This window comes from Microtus ochrogaster, chromosome 19 (genome assembly GCF_000317375.1).
Source record: "Microtus ochrogaster isolate Prairie Vole_2 chromosome 19, MicOch1.0, whole genome shotgun sequence".
NCBI lineage: Eukaryota > Metazoa > Chordata > Mammalia > Rodentia > Cricetidae > Microtus > Microtus ochrogaster.
In genome coordinates, this window is record NC_022021.1 from 7,269,747 (window position 1) to 7,287,772 (window position 18,026).

The 18,026-nt window shown below is 40.2% G+C and overlaps 1 protein-coding gene across 1 annotated transcript in view; it reads right to left on the minus strand.

Moving 5' to 3' along the window:
• Homer1 (homer scaffold protein 1) overlaps positions 1–17,985 on the minus strand; it is a 101,023-nt gene extending 83,038 nt beyond the window's left edge. The window contains exon 1 of the mRNA XM_005356493.2: positions 16,812–17,985. Within this exon, the coding sequence (XP_005356550.1) occupies positions 16,812–16,816 (5 nt within the window). The 5' untranslated portion in view covers positions 16,817–17,985. The remainder of the gene's footprint in view (positions 1–16,811) is intronic.
• Positions 17,986–18,026: the final 41 nt, after the last annotated feature.

The window sequence follows — 18,026 nt, forward strand, 5'->3', positions numbered from 1 at the left end:
GAGAAACCCTGTGTCGAAAAACCAAAGAAAAAAATTTTTTTAAATCTCAAAATGTGTGGTAACTTTTACTTTACATTATTTTGGTTCCTATATACAATGTCATCATTATTTAGAGTTTTAAAAAGCAATTGAAAAAAAAAAGCAATTGAATATTTCTTTTCTATCATGCTTCTTAACATAAACACATAAAAAAGCAGCTCAAATTGTCCTGTCATGAACAGAACGCTACAGAAGTAGAAAACGGACTATAGGTTTGACGTCTGAAGTATGGAAAGGGTGAGTAGTCAGCTATCTGAGTCAGGCGTGCTGATGTACACCTGTAATCCCAGCTTCTAGAAGGTTGAGGCAGGAGGATTATGAACTCAAGGCCAGCCTGGACCACAGAGTGGGGGCAGCTTCAACTATCCAAAAGGAGCCTGTCTCCAGTTCCAGGGAGAATAGGAAAGAGGAAGGGAGGAAAAGAAGGGATTGATGCTTTTTCCAGCAGACTCTATTTTTTATGAAGTTTATCTTCCAAGATTACAGAATGCCTCTAAGAAGAAAACAGGCAACTAAAGGAAAAATATTAAGATGGAATTGAGGCCAGGTGTGGTCGCCCATACCTTTAACCCAGAAACTGAGGGAGAGAGGCAGGCAGATTTCTATTGAGTTTGAGACCAGTCTCACCTACATAGCAGATTTCAGGCCACCCAGTTACAAGGCGAGACCCTGTCTCAAAACACAAATCAAAAAACCTGAACAGAACACTAAAAAAATTAGACAGAGTCCTTTCATGTTTTAATAGAATGGAAACCATGAAAGTTCTTCCACCTACTTGGCACAGCAGTTACCTACATTTAGACTGCTTTCAAAGACCACCAAAACTTCATAGCTCACTTGATCACGGTGAGCAATCGCTCCAGGCTTCCCCCTTTCCAAGGCTCTTTAAGTAACCACATTCTCTACACTCAGAAGATGGCTGTGTCACTGATCATTCCCTAGACTCTAGTGACTAGAATATAACAGTCAAAGAGGCCAAGCTCTGCTTACAGAAGGATCTCATATATTTAGAACAGTGTCTGACACATTATAGGTTAGATGAACCAGTAAACGAATTGAAAAAAAAGGAGTCGATCAACTAAAAAGCCCAAGTGCCTCCTGTCCTTCAGGGTACAAACAATACAGTCATGCCTTCCATCTCTCTTACTCCTAACCACTTCACCTATGTGCCACATCACATCCTGCCCCACCTTTTTTCAACAATTATCCGTTTATTATTTTAAAAATAACTCCTGTTAGTTATTCCTCCTCACGGAATGTTTGTTCATATATTTGTGGACAAATTCAACTTCCTGAACTTAGAGAATTTTGAAGCTACATATTTCACAGATATTCTTGTGAGGGAGAGAGAATGTGTGTTTGGCATGTGTTCTGCTCTTTCATGTTCTGCTTTACTTGAGAAGGGTCTCTCACTGAACCGGGAACCAGCTGTTAGCCAGCAAGCCCAGGGACCCTCCTAACTTCAGCTGTAACCTAGTGAGGTTACAAGTCTCTAACCACTCCGGGTTTTTCACATGGTGTTGAGGTTCTGAACTCGGGCCCTTGTGTGAGTGCCCTTACCACAACTATGTTACTAGCCCCAATACATTCCCTTCAAGTAGACGTCTACGTTTCTAATCTGCTTCATCCTGCTCCCTCACTCTGCAACAGTTTGGTTTCCAATGTAGGCTGCTCAGAGTGGAAAGGGAAAGCCTTTAGAAACCTGCCAGACCAAATTCACCAACACCCTTACCTCACCTGGTCATTCTGCTCATCCGGTCCCAGGTATTCCTTTCTTCAAGCTCATTTTCTTACTCTGTGTGACATGTGCTTTTACCTGACATTCTCTCAGCTCTTCTGCCTGCTCCTAAAATGATTCCCAGAGAAGCCTAGCCTGTTCTTTTCTATAAATACCCTGAATGAGCTCATCCACATTCACAGCATCAACCAATACTTATATATTCTAATGATTCCCAAAACTCAGTCCCTAGCCAAGTTCTGCTTTTACTAAATATCAGATCTAAATACCCAATTGTAAGATATCCCCAATGCAGATGACCATAATACATCAACTTTCAGTCAATCACCACCTCTTTCCAATGTAAACTTGCCTCACTCAATTCATGGTTACAAAAGTCAACTTCTTTATTACCCTATCCTCCAAATCTATCTAGTTTATGTCAACTCTAAAAGACAGGAACTACTTAAATCTCTTGAGTTCATGCCCTAGGGTAGTGTTTTAATTCAAACAATTATTCCTGACTAAACTGTGGCAATGAACTACTTTGGAATTAAATTTAAGTATCTTTTGATCCCAGTTACTTCTTAAAAACACACCCTCCCTCAAATATAACACTTCCCCACAATGTAGTCTGAATGGCAAATCTAAAATGCAAGGCTGGTAATAACTAGTTGGAAATTGTTCTACTGGTCACCATTACTCAGAGCAATAGCTTTAGTTTTCCTCTTCTTTCATGTCTACTTTTGTATTTTATTATATATAAATATGCCTATTACAAAAGTTATGTGCCTATTACACAAAATGTGCTTATATAAATATACACACACATAGGACATATAATTTATAAATATATATGTATGAAGAAAAATGCTTCAAATCTTTTATGAATATGGGCCCATAAAAATACATGAAAACCACTAGCCTAAGGGAAATGTACAATCCTCTAACATGACAGTCAGAAAGTGGCCCCAGATAGCCTGCTGCTCACATCTCTCTAGCCCACCTTTCCTTTCTAACAAGCATCCTTATACTCTGAAACTACCCACACTATCTTCCCACCTGAAATGTCCTAACCATCTTACTCACATCTTCCTCCAATTTACGTTTGTGTTATAAGTCTCAACTCAAACTTAGCTGGCTATATGAATCACCTGACCATCCAAGAAACTTCCTGTTCTACATGCCCAAACTCAGTGTATACCTCTTACAGCTTTTAAATCACAGAAGTAAGAGCTTCATGCCTATCTACTCATTTTTGTATTGCCAATGCCTAGCATGGCTCATGACATAAACTAAGTGCCTTTTGTTTTTTTAACAAGCGCTCAGGGAGGGGCTAGAGAGATGGCTCAGAGGTTAAGAGCACTGACTGCTTTTCCAGAGGTCCTGAGTTCAATTCCCAGCAACCGCATGGTGGCTCACAACCATCTGTAATGAGATCTGGTGCCCTCTTCTGGCCTGCAGGCATACATGCAGACAGAACACTGCATACATAAGAAAGAAAGAAAGAAAGAAAGAAAGAAAGAAAGAAAGAAAGAAAGAAAGAAAGAAAGAAAGAAAGAAAGAAAGAAAGAAAGCTAGCTAGCTTAAAAAAACACGCTCAGGGAGCACAGTCAGTGTAGAGGGCAACCTGAACTTTGGTATATCTAGCACAGTAAGGAGAACAAGCATGCTGAGGGCTGTTTTTAGTTTTTAGTTTTGTTTTAAATAGTCAAGCATGGTGGTATATGTTCTTTCTCTCTCTAAGTTATTTTTATTTTACTTATATGTGTTTTGTCTTCAAATATGTCCATGCACCATGTGTATCTGGTACTCAAGGAGGCCAGAAAAGGGCACTGGATCCCCTGAATTTGCTGGGGAGTTGTAGCTGGTTGTGAGCCACCATATGGGTGCTGTGAATATAACCCAGGTCTACTGAGAGAGAACCTCTGAAAGATCAACAAGTGCTTTGAACCACAAAGCCATCACTCCACCCCCCCAATTTTAAGTTTTTAATTTTAAAATGTACTTATATTAGGCTTGAGTTTTCAAATGTTAGTCAGAGATTTTTAGGAAGTATTTTTGTCATCTATCAAACTCCAGACAATTAATTAATACTATCAACACATTCTGAAAGATGCCTTATATATATTCAAGACCCAAAGGCTGATCAAAGATGGTAAATTAATGACACACATTTATCTTCCTTTTTTAAAAATCCATTCAAGTCAAAGTGAAGGAAAAAGAAGGTATAAGTCTATAATATCAAAGAACAGAAAGTAAAATTTTAAGTATGGAAAACAAATTATTTAGTACATGAGTTGGCAAAACAAGGAAGTGTGAAAGTATCAGCAAAGAGAGAGTTAAGTGAGCAACTGCTAGTCAGAACAGAAGCAAGGTGAATGCAGAGAGTGAACGGTGTGGGACTTCAAACTGGGGGTTGGCTGAAATTTTAATGGAGAGCAATGGGATCTCTACCTCAGCCCTAACATCAACTACCTTTCCCACAAACAGGAGCAGTACTTGAAACGGGTGCATTAAGAAAAAAGGCTACAAATGGAACCAGATCCCCTAAAAACAATACAAAAACCCTCTCCCCATGAATGTAAAGGGAAGTACACTTACCTTATCTCAGAATGCTAAGTGTTATGTGTGTGCAATTAATCTTCTTTAAAGAAATTAAAATAACATGCAAGAATGAAGTCTATCATCCAACAAACAGGCAGTTCATAAAGAGCAGAGAGAAAATGGGCAAGAAAATATTTCTAGTCAGGCATGGCAGCACAGAGCTACAATCCCAGCACTCAGAAAGATGAGGCAGGATAGTTTAAAGCATTGGCTACAGAGTAAGACCTTGGCTTGGAAAGTAGGGAGAAAGGAAGGGAAATTATTCCTTAAAAATATAAGGAACTCTGCAAATTTAGGGAGATGAGTTGCCCACTAAAATACTGAAGAACAGGTGATTAAAAAGTAAAACCAAACAGCAGAGCTGGGCATACAGCTCAGGGGCAGAGCACTTGCCTAGCCTGTGGGAGGCCCTGGGTTAATCCACAGCACTGCAAAAAAACGGATGAATAAACAACAGCATTCAGGAAAAATGCCCCATGAAATATTATCACGAAAGCCCTGAGCATCAGCATCACACATCAAGAAACAAGAAGAGAAACAATCAAGTTTCAACAGCACTGAAAACTGGATAGAATGGAGTAAGTGCGGGACTTGAGAAAAGAGGAAGTTGTTTTTCTACAAGACCCTCAACAACTAGGAGAGAACAATTTCACACATATAATATAGCATCTGAAAAAATTTATATTCTACCTAGCCCTTCACAGGAAATTAATTATATTGGAGACGGATGTATTGTTAAAATACAAAAGGCATAGTACCCAGCATTAAATAAAATAAAATTGTAAGGGAAGATCTGGGATGCATAGAGGACCAGTCCATATAGGAGTAGAAATACAGAAGGCTATTCTTAAATGTTAAAGACTTGGAAAAAGGAACCATGGGTACTTGGTATGATGTGCCAATTTTAAGATGGCCTCCAAGGCCATTCCCTGATGGACACTTTCTCCATAAACCTGGGGGGGGTGTTAAAGGACCCTTTCACAGGGGTTGCCTAAGGCCACTGTAAAACACAGATATTTACATTATGATTCATAAGCAAAATTACAGTTATGAAGTAGCAACAAAAGTAATTTTATGGCTTGGGGGGGGTCTCCACAACATGAAGAACTGTATTAAAGGGAAGGTTGAGAACCACTGCTTTAGAGAGTGGGTGAACCTGAGTAGGGGGTGCATACAAATAATAAACACAAATTTGCTGACCATGAATTAATCAAAAAGAAGATTATTATCCTAAGTGATCTGGATCTATGCAGGTAAATGGCCAATCAAAAGATTCTCCTTGACTGGTCTGAAAGACAGAGCAAGCAAAGAAATTAATTCTGTTGAAAACTACAGGAATACAAGAGAAAATGTCTATAATCCCAAGCCTAGCTTCCACCTGGATTGCCTTATGAGGAAGATTCAGTTAATTGCCAATGCCTAGACTCTTGGCCCACAGAAATTACAGATAACAAATAGGTGCTGTTTTAAGCCAGTAAAATCTTGCTATTAGTCACACAACAATAAGCCTAATATTTATGACACACAACTTAAAACTAAGCAAAATCAGTAATTTATAATGAAATCATATTTCATCCTAAAGCAGAAAACTTCAGAAGTCAATGCCATCTCAAGTAGTTTTAAAAACAATACATTAAAAATGCCAGAAAGCAGAAACCTTGAATAGGAAATTGTCATACCTGGTTAGGGTGGCTAAAAACAATCAGGTTCATAGGTGTAGTAATAGGAGCGGCGGGGCTGCGTCCCCAGCACCCTGGCCACCTGGCTAGCTTATGCTCCGAGATAACAACACACAAACTGTATTCATTTAAACACTGCTTGGCCCATTTCTATCTAGCCTCTTCCAGGCTAACTCTTTTTTTTAGACTAGCCCATTTCTAATAATCAGCTGTAGCCCACGAGGTGGCTTACCAGGGAGATTCTAGCCTACGTCCATCCTGGGTCTGAGCTGCATCACGTGTGCCTTAGAGAGAGGGGAGCATGGCGTCTCTCTGAGGCGTCTGCTCCAGAGAGGAGAGCTGTCGAGTCTGAGCTCACTTCCTCTTCCTCCCAGCATTCTGTTCTGTTTACTCCTCCCACCTATGTTTTAACCTATGAGGGCCAGCCAAGCAGTTTCTTTATTTTTTTAACCAATGACCTTCCTCCATCACATAGGGATCAGCTTCCGGCTGTCCTGGATCTTCTAGCTTATAAAGAATAGGTTGGCAGCTAAACCAGGTATTCCTGCCCCTAGTTTGTATCATGGTTTTTCTAACTTTAAAGTCATGCCTAAGGAAGGAGCCTGGGAGGGACTGGGAGACAGAGGCACTTTAGGAATCAGGTAAGCTTTCTGAATAGACAAAAGTTTTCACTTTTGTGAGTTTCACTGGTACAATGCAGCATCCCTCAGTAAGGTCCCTACACCAGCAGCAACCTCACTGCAGACTCGTTACAACAATTAGTGAGCCACTCAGACCCACTGAATAAAAATCTGAGGGTAAAAGAAACCCAGCAATCTGTGTTTTCTTTTTAACAAGCTCTCTAGGTGGTGCTGATATGAGCTTACAATTGAGAACAACTAATCTTTATTAATTTCTCCCAGCATCATACTATGATCTAGTCTTCTTCCTGTTGTAGCCAAGAGGCAATGCATTTCAAAACTGTGTATGACCTAGCTAACATATCACAATTGCTTTAATAAAAAGGGGGGGCTTGCAGAATAAATAAAAAAAAAATCAGGCTATAGATATCTTTCCTTGACTAGAAGATTTTAAAAACAATGTGTTTAGGAAGCATATGTTCTCTTCACTTTCTCACAGTCCTTGCTAATCTCTACTCCTTTTACCTTACACTGACATGTTGTTCTGAAGAACTAATGACTGTATTAGAGTTTAGGAGGTAATTCTAAAACAAACCTGGGGGCTAGAGAGATGGCTCAGCACTTAAGAACGTGTTGCTCTTAGAAGACCTGAGGATTTGTTTACCAAAACCCACATGGCAACTCACAACAGTCTGTACCAAGGGATCCCTCTTCTGGCCTCCACATGCACCAGGTTAAGTGTGTGGTGTGCATGCATACATGAAGCCAGGCATTCATACACATGAAATAAAAGGGTTTTTTTTTTTAAAGAATAATGACAAATTTTAATCAGTACAGTATAGGCCAGCTTTTCCTTACAAGCTAGAAAATCAAGTAACAGAGACCACTTCTTTCAGGAGCAGCAATATGCTATATCCTGGCCCTCCACATGTAGGTCTGTACTTTTAAGCATGTTCCAAATGACATGTTCCAAAATGACATCACAAGTGTCCCTCCTCTCCCCACCAGACTGAGATCTTCAGAGACACAGATTCTTTCTGTCTAAGTATTCCAGAGACTGAAGTGCCCAATAACTAAAAGGTGGGTGAGCTTATAAAAATTTCAATTAAAAGTTAACAGTGTAAATTCTATAGCAAACATGTAATGATGTCAAAACTTATCAGATTTAAATATATTAAAAGTAAAATGCAGGGTTTTCATCATCTTAAAGGAAGACAAAAGACATGCATAAGGAATCCACCAATAACCAAGCTTGTACTAAATTTGAATGCTTTAAAAAAAAACTATGAAGGATTAAAAACAGTTTTCCAAGTAATCACTGAGCATCCATTTAGGTTCCCTGAACTAAGAGTTCTCAGCGGCTCCAAGTTCAACACATGCTCTATCATTTCACAGTTGTAGAACGTTCCATTAGTCAAATATTCCTTTAGAGCTTTTCCCCATAAAGATGCATATAGCATTAAGATTCTGATAACTGCCAATAATCCTTACATTTAAAACAGTTTTTGCTGGACAAGTACAGTAACTACTCTTTTAGTCAATCTTGAAAATGAACTAAGATTTTACATGTAGAAGCCAAAACTGATACAAATGCCTATAAAACTATATGTATGAATAGTTACTGGGTGTGGTAGTATTATACTATAGCTATTAACATTGTTTAAATACCTTCATTCTTAAATCTCAGGAGAAAACATTAAAACTTAAATGTACTCATTTTAGAGAAACTAAGCAATTCAGAAAGACAACAACTTTCACAACTGGTCTTCCCAGAAACATGGCAGCGCTTTAAAGCCTCTTTCTCATCTTTTTCTTTTTGTACACACACACACACACACACACACACACACACACACACACTTTATGTATGTGATCCCCAAAATAAACTTGTATATTTTGTATTTTGTTATGTGTTTGCCTGCATGCCTGTTTGTGTACTACGTGCATGCCTGGTGCCCAGAGGCCAGAAGAAAACATCAGATCCCCTGAACTGGAGTTATAGGTGGCTATGAGCTGCCATGTAGGTGCTGGGAATAGAACTCAGACCCTCTTGGAAGAGCAGTTAATGCTCTTGACCACTGAATCACCTTTCCAGCTCTATTATATACTTTTGCATCATGGCAAACTCCACCATCTTGAAAAATAATCTTTGGACTAGCTTTCTGCCACATTGGTATTATGATTCATAACAGTAGCAAAATTAAAATTATGAAATAGCAACAAAAATAATTTTATGGTTGCGGGGTCACCACACATAAAACAGCATTAGAAAGGTTGAGAATCACCATGTAGGATAGGAGTCCTACAAAATGCTGCTTCCTAGATATGACAAGGGCAATCTCATCAAGAATGAACACACAGCAGCAATGACTACCAGCATGCTTTTATGTGCAGGAACACACACACAAATAACACATGAAAGCAAGAGGACATTAGTTGGAAAGGAAGGATACAGGAGAGGGCAATGGGGTAAATATATTCAGAATACATAGATACATGCACGAACTTGTCAAAGATTTAACAAAATAATATCTATTACTATCAGCAGAGAAGATAAATCGGCATCCTGCAAGATCTAGAACTATTTTTGCTTTTTTAATCAACAAAGCATCTTAAGAAAGTTGGGTTAAAGGGTAACGAGAGTCTTTTCACTCAGCTTTTTGTTATTGTTTTGAGTAAAGGTTTCTCTTTGTACTCCTGGAACTTGCTCTATAGACCAGGCTGGCCTTGAACTCAGAAATCTGCCTCTTTATTGTTGGGGCTAAAGGTGTGTAACACCATGCCTACCTCTTCTCAGTTGAACCTATACAGTGATCCCTGGTAATACTTAGAGTAGATAGAGTCCTTATTAAGTATGATGGAAGCTGGCAGGATAATTCAGCAAACCACACACATTTCAATGTTAAAATTCAAAAGACAGACATTTGAAACAGCAGAGTCAGATAGGAAACAACAGCATTTTACAAGAGAACACACAAGAAAGCAGCACACAAAAAGCAAAGGGATGGTAGGTCAAAGTAACTGTCCTAAGTTTAGGAATATTGGAGGACACGGTAATATTTTCTAAGTAGAAATATTGAGATCTTTGGTAGTTAATTCCATTCAAGATAATTTACTAGTGATCATCATTAAGAGCCTAACAGGAAAAACTGAAAGTACCAAAGATGAAAACTCCAAATCACAGAGATACCTTACAGAATAACCCTGAGACTTCTCACAAACATTTATGAAAAACAGGAAAGCAGTAATAAGTTCTCAAGTAAACCTGAGGCATACTTAAGCACAAAAAAGAATCTAACAACCTACCTACATTAAAAAAAAATAACTGACATATCCAAATTACTAGAAATTGGGATTTTTCTGTATACTAAAAATGGAACTTAATTCACTCAATTCTTTCAGCTGATTTTTCAGTATGGTGCGGTGTCACAAACTCATTGTGAAGCACAGAGCACTTTTAGTCATGAAAATGCCTGTCAGAGCTAAGGCTCCCATCGCCCTCTCTCCTGAGTCCAGGACTCAGCTTGCTGGGCAAGGTGCTCCACCACTGAGCTATACTCCCAGGGCGTTTGAGCACTACTTTATTAAGACTCAACAACTAAAAACTATGTGGAACTAGGAACAAGTCCTTCTACGATAAAGTCAAGGACAATCTGTTTCACGGGCTTTTGGACTCTGCAGCGCGTGACCACGTGGATCCAGATATGCCATTAGACTGAAGACATGGTAACAATGACTTTATACAGTAATGAAAACTACTTTTTTCTCTACAGTAATGAAAACACAGCTTTTGATTTCACTTCCATTCTAATTCTTGTTTGGCAGTTTTACAAAAAGCTGTCAATTCTCACAACCTTTCTGTTTTAGGACTTAGTACTAACCCTTTCATTTCAAAGAATGTGAAAGAGCTCTTCATGTTTTACAGAAAATGAAAGAAAATATCCAGAGCAAGGGAGATGGCTTCGTGGGTTAAAGGCTTGCCTAGCAAATGTGAAGCCCAGTGTGATGTTGAGTTCCCAGAACCCACGTAAAAACCAGGTGGGTGGAATAATCCCAGAACCTGGGAAGGAACAAGTAGACAGAGAATCCCCAAAGCAAGCGGGCTAGCGAGACTATAAACTCCAGGTTCAGCAAGGGACCCTGCTGCAGTCTAAGGTGGAGAGCTATCGAGGAAGACACTGATATCAATCTCAGGCCTCCACAAACACACTAGCACACAACTACCTGCACCTAGACAAACACCTTTCCTGAATATGTGCAAACATACATACATACAAACACACACACATTCACAAAAAGATACTCCTTGGGCAGAGTTAATTTTATAGTAATATTAGTTTTCACAGAGATTAGGATGACTTTTCAAAAGCTGGAAAAACTGCAAGGGTTGATCATATTATAAGGATAAAACAATGATTAGACATTTTCTAGATTTCACAATTTTAATTTCTAATAAAAAAACAATGAGAAAAAATTGATCAGCCTACATTAAAGAGAAAGGTATAAATAAAATTCAGTTTTATGAGTTAAAAATTATTTTGCTATACAAAGGCCATAATGGATTTAAGATCCATTCTTATAGATGTCTGGAAAGTTTAAAAACAAGATAAAAAAAATAAAATGAAAGTAAAAGAAAAAGTCAGAGTATTAAAAAGATATATATGCCAATTACTCCATCCTTTTTTCTCAAAACTATTTAAGAAACAAAAACAAGGAACAAGAGTTAGCCCCGTGCCCTCCCCCCTCCTTCCTTGGACACTTGGGAACACAAAATCGACCACCACGCGTGATTTACAACGACAGGGAAGGCTATCGATAAGTATCAACTGCTAAATTAAGAACATAAAGTCAAGTGAGGGCAGTAGCACATTCCTAACACTCAAGGTAGGGATCACGAGTTCCAGGCCACATGATAAACCTCTCTCATACAGAAGGAGGCTTGAGAAGAGAGAGAGGAAGGGAAGAGGAAGGAAAGGAGGAGGGTGTTGAAGTAAGGAGAAAATGTACTGTAAATTTTAAGTTTTTGACCTAAAAGAAAGATTCTAGATATAAATTTTTTTTTTTTTTCGAGACAGGGTTTCTCCGTAGCTTTTTGGTTCCTGTCCTGGAATTAGCTCTTCTAGACCAGGCTTGCCTTGAACTCACAGAGATCCGCCTGTCTCTGCCTCTGAGTGCTGGGATTAAAGGCATGCGCCACCACCGCCCGGCTTAGATACACAATTTTATTCATATACTGTTGACTGGGTTTTTGCTGTTGAGTTTCATCTATACTCCTATAACACCGTTCAGGAAGGGTTAAGGGCTTTATGGGATGTGGTTTTACACACCTGTAATGCCAGTACCCTGGGATAGCCAATCAGAGCTACTTAGCAAGGTCCTATGTCTCAAGGAAAAACAGATCTCATTTTTTTTTTTGTTTCGTTCTCAATTCTTATACACAGATTAAGCCTACCTAAAATTACCTTATTACATACAAATTCTTCTGTAATTAACTTTAACTCTTACAATACCTTAAAATCACTCATTAAAAAAAAAAAAAAAAAAGTCTTTCTGACCTCCAGGAAAATCTTGTTTCTTCAACAACATAATGTATCTTGTAAATTGCACTGTCACCACAAAGTGTGTGAGCAAATGGTAAGATATTAAAAACAAGCGACACAAACAGAAGCCCGTACATTACATCTCACTAGTCAGGCCCTAACCGAACATACGAGGGCTACTTAAAACAGTCACTTAAACCTTATAGTAGGAACTGACGATTCCAGATAATACGAAATATCTGGGATTCATTTTCCTGTTCTTCTATTCCATTAGCAATATCCAAGACAAAGAGAAAACTCAAATGGCAGAACAGAGATCTGATCTTTTGAGATGTGAATGCCTTTTAATCTTGACTGTCAGTAACACAAGCCAGCAAGGTAAGAACAAGGACAGTTCTCTTGTTAACGCTCCAACTCATTCATCCACAGCTCCCCTGAGTATGAGTGCCTACTCCTCTCTGAGCACACCATGCAGGTCCCCACATTACTACCTCCGTACTTGAAAACTCCCAGTTCCACAGCCTGACTCTTTTGGCCATGACACATTTCTCAACCACTCCCTCTCCACGCTGGAACTTCCCGGGCTGTTCCATTATTCACTTCCTTTACTCAGCAGAGTTCATTGTTTTACCTTAGTGTTTCTACAGTCCCAAAATGGTTCCTATCACACCATCAAGAACAATGTTTTTTTCAAATTGCCAGTTGCTACCACAGGCTTGTTAAATCTAAGTAGTTGATCTTCACTATCACTTCTTGAAAATTAAATGGAATATAATTGAATAGAAACTATCAGACTGCATCAAATAAAGAATATTATTTTGTGTTTTTTATCATTTTAAATATGAGAGTATTTCATCACAGCATAAAAATGTATGCTGCCAGGCTATATTTTTTAATTTGTCTGGCTTTTTTGTTTTGTCTTGTTTTTTTGTTTATTTGTTTGTTTGTTTTTTAGGCAGGTTCTTCCTATAGCCAAGGCTGGCCTCCAACTCCAGATCCTCCTGCCTCAGCTTTTCCAAGGACTAGATGTGTACAGCATGCCACATCAGGCTGGGTCACATCTCTTGAGTTTTCAAGCCCAGTATTGCACAGCCCAGCTTTCATTGGCTCACATGATTCTGGATAAAGTTCTGGAGACTCACTCTATATCCAAAGGAGTCCATGCGAGCAAGGCTTTTATGCAGTGGTTCTGTCCAGCACTGTTCTATCTAAATGCTCTCTCATTTATCTACAAAGCCTACCTGAACTCACCTTTTAGTATTTAATATCACCGGCTCCAAAGTCGTGTTATCCTTCCTACAACAGCAAATATCCCCTCACACACATACTGTTAACTGCTCTTTCATCAGCTCACATCTACTTTAACCAGGGGAACCACTTCTAAACTCTCAACTCCTTTAGGGAAGAAACACATTTCACTGACTCTTCAACAGTACTCAGCTGAGTACATGCCATATAATCGGTGCTGAACGTTTGGAAAAATTAACAAAAACTAAGGACTTAAATTGTTAGGACAGGTCAGATGGTTGCCTTTACAAAGTGCACTGCTATAGTGACAGGCAGATCAACATCTCCACATGTCTGCTACCACCCCTAGAGCCTTAAGTAAAACAAGAGGCAGTTTCTCGTCCTTCAGCAAAGAAAGACTCCAAGTAACAATGTAGCAGCACCCACTTCCATTCTTTAAGAGTTCAAGGCAAAAAGAAAAGGCTTAAAGTTTGCAAAGTAGGGTAAATATCCGAAAAACAAACAGAAATCTCATCACCCATTAGTAGGGAATGGGAAACTCCCATTCTGTACATAACTATCTCTTAATAAAGTCAGGCATTACTGCACTAAGTAAAAACAAAAAGTAGCTCAAGATAACTGGCTGGAGTGGCTTGCTATTGGTTGCCTTCTCCAGTGTTCTGAAGGAGTTCCAGACTCACTAAGAACATTATGGTATGCTCCTGGGTGCACAACCTTACAGGTATTCCTCATTGAGACTCAAGCTTCTTATGGGCTTCATTTCACACATACAATTGTCTTTATTTGTAAGGTGTCTGCCATACCTATTTTTACACAGCCATCCTTGAGCTGACCTCACTCCAATTAAAAACAGTGCATGCAACTTTGACAGACTCTGCCAACTGTTGGTTTCACCTGTTCTTTTCCTTTTCCACAGTTCATAAACTAGTATTACAGGAGTCATTTTTTCCTGCCTAATCATTTATTTTAGTTTAAGAAAATAATTCCTTTACTCCTTAATTGTAACCCACAATTAAAGCTAATGCAAATCATATTATAACATTCATCAAAAATCCATCTGTAATACATAAACTTCCTTAACCACATGAAATTTTGGATATTCGTCTAAGTAAGGTAATTTAGGACTGCCTGGGAAAACTTTAAAGGTCATATAATACTAACTTCTGTTTCAAAGAGGCCCAGATGGCTATGCTTATTCACTTACAAAGGGTAGACGCTTCGGCAGAAGCCTTTGCTGTAGGACACTCTTGTCTACTTCCACCAAATCACCCTCAATAAGAAAGGGCCACATTCCCAAATACAGATTGTGGGGAAAATAAAAGTATGTGCTCTTAACTGCTGAGCCATATCTCCATCCCTTCTTTCTAGATCTCTTAATACTAGTTATCATCACATTGGCCATGAAGTTTTGGCACCTAAAAAATTTTTGAGGCACAAACTCAAATTATATTACTCACCAATCAGGACACTATTACAGTCATTTTTAAAATTTTGTTTTACTCCTTTTTTAAATATTAGTTTATGTGTTTCAGTGTTTTGTCTGTGTGTATGTATGTATGTGCACCACTTGCAAGCCTGGCACCTGTAGTGGTCAAAGAACGGTATCAGATCTGGGAACTGGAGTTACAGAGGGTTGTGAACCACCATGTGGGTGCTGGGAATTGAACCCAGGTCCTCTGAAAGAGCACAAGTGCTCTTAACCCCTGAGCCATCCCTCCAGCCCCTTAAAATACTTCTAACAAAAAGGCTAATGAGTTGTTTATAAACAAATTATGCTGAGTGTCTAAATGTGTTTCATGTAAGTAGCTTAATTCATATTTCAAACACTAATCTCCTTTAGTATTAAATTGATCTCAGTCTTCACTTGGTAAAACAGTGGACATTCATGTAATATGAGAGACACAGAAAACTGATTCTCTTCATGCCGCTGCCACTTGATTTTGTGTGTAGCCGCGAGTGCACGTGACACTCCAACATGACTTTACAACACATTTTAAACGTGGAGCTACATATAACCAAGGGAAGCCAATATTAATATTCTTTTTAGTATTTTCCCATTTAAAATTGGTGCAAATGATTCAAAACATTTTCAAACACCATTATTTTCTAGCTTAAGTGTTTTAACAGTTTAGAAGAAAAAAGTCAACAACTGACTATTAAATAAGGAGAAAAAAATTACTTTTACAGGTTGATTTATACTCCTTATTTTACAGACACGAATACAGTCCATAAAGGTTAAGCAATTTAAGCTATTAACAGCACCAGAAATAGAGTAAGGTATTTTAATTACATTCTTATCCTTGTCATTTAAGCATTAAACGTAATTACCAACCCATAATTAATATCTGAGGAAGGACTCCTGTGACACGTGTTCTACATTTTCAAAGTTGTATAAGCTAATAAACTTCAAATTTCAATTGCCAGAACAAAAAGAAACTACAAGAACTTTAAAGTGTGTGCTCCTAATAAGCCATCACAATGAATTCCAAAAATCCATCATTCCAAACCTTGTCCCTCAACTACATATTTATCGGTATTAATTCAACCACGGGAAGAATTCAGAGACAGCACTAACAATTCCCTAAAGAAATCAATAGATCACCAGTCTCGTAACACGGGTTTCCAGCTTAAATAAAGGGAAGCTCCTCGCACTTTATTAAGCTGCAGTATTTAGAATTAAAAGTTTGGAAAAGGCACTCTCGGCTGGCTTATGTTGAGGATGTAAATCTAACACTGCTGACACAAGCCAAAGGTCTGAGCTTAAAAGAGAAAAGCAGAAGTGAACAAGTCCCTTTAATCAAAAGCTTGCTCTCTCCAGCGACCACACCGTGGAGACCGCAATAGTGAGACGCGGAGATTTTCGTTTAAATGCCCAGTAAGCTAACGCTGTACACTCAGCTTCGGGTGTTCAAGGATAACACACCGGGCACAGCGAGGGCAACAACTTAGGAGGGATCGGTTTCAAGGACTGCAGTCTAACTACTCATTACAATCGTCCCTTTGTGCAACTGATTATTTCTACAAAGTCCTGGAAGAATGCAACTCTTCTCTTCGAACGATAATGGTCAACCAAACCTAAGATGGCAAGATTTTGGTAACCTACACAGCGGTTTGACCAATGAAGAGGCACAGGGTAGACCAGCGCATTCTCTTCACACAAATCATTAATAAGACTGTAACAAACAACATTACACGTTCTAATTAGGACCTCTGGTGTCGCTCTACAACAACACAAATATAATCTCTATTTTAAAGTAGTACCCGTTGAGCAAGGGGGAGTATTTAAAAGCAGCCACCCCCACTGCTCAGCACCACACACGCACAAACAGATTTAAAGCTGTGATAAGCACAAAATCCTTACCCCATTTTGCCCAATGAAAACTTGCTCTGAAGTTTCTACAAAAATAACGTCCAAGGAATTTTCTCCGTCTGTTATTTTGCAGTTGCTTTTCAACCCCCGAGATCTTTTCCGGAGGTAACTCAACGATGCTGACTGTTCAGTTAGTTCTTGTCGGCAAAAGGATTTCACTCGCGCCGAAACCAAAACGTTCAAACATTTGCTTATTTGGAATTTGAAAAGGTTGCGCGGAGAATACAGCACTCAACTATTCCACAAAATCCGTGTGTGCATGAAGGAAAACGCAAAACCCAGCTTCACCGAGTCTTATAAAAAACGAGTTCGCTGGTCATTTCGCTCACGTCCCCCTTGCCACTCCAGGGAGCCAGGTAACTTGGCCTTCTCGGGGCTAAGGCGGTGGGTTCAAATTTCACCACACCAGGTCCCTAGGGGTGGAGCGTGCAACCCAAAGCGACGTGCACTTTAATAAAAAATCCTACAGGCAGCAATGCCCCTGTCTCCCGTCGCTGACATTAAAAAAAAAATTATATAGAAAAAATCTCGAAGTGCAAAGCCCGGCAGCTCGCGATGTGCACGGCACACCACATCGGAATCCGTCCTTTCAATGTTCGTCCTAAGACTCGGAGCAGAGAGGAGGTGGAGAGCAGGCAGAGAAGGCTGGGAAGGATCGATTCGTTCTCTCGAAGAGCATCAACGGTGCCATTTCCAGGCTGGCGCTTAGCTGGGGGCGCAGCGGCCGCCGGGGAGCAGCGCAGGGGGCCCAAGCCCACCTCCCTCGGCTTCCCGGCCCCCGCCGAGCACAATGGAGCCCCGCTCGCGGCCGCCCCCTCTTCCCGCCTCTCCTCGCAGCACCGGCGGCCTCGGGCTCCAGACGGCGGAGAATGAATGAATCAGAGAACCCAGCCCCGCGCGGTTCCCGGCACCCAGCCCCCAGCTCCTGGCGGCCGCGCGCTGAGGCGAGAGAGGCACGCGGCTCGTCCGAGGCACGGCAGCAGCGGCTCGCGCTCCCACCCCGGCTCGTCTCTCCCGCTCCGTGCCGCCTCACATTCCCCGGGCCGCCGCTGCCTCTTTACGCTCCCCTCAGCGGCCGCCTCTGCCGGCCCCGGGGCGGCCTGGCGCCCGTCGCTGCCACAGCCTCCACAGAGCGCCTCCGAACCGAGCGCAGCCGAGGGCGCCGCTTCCCGGTCCGCGCCGCCGGCGTGAGGCGAGCACGGCGGG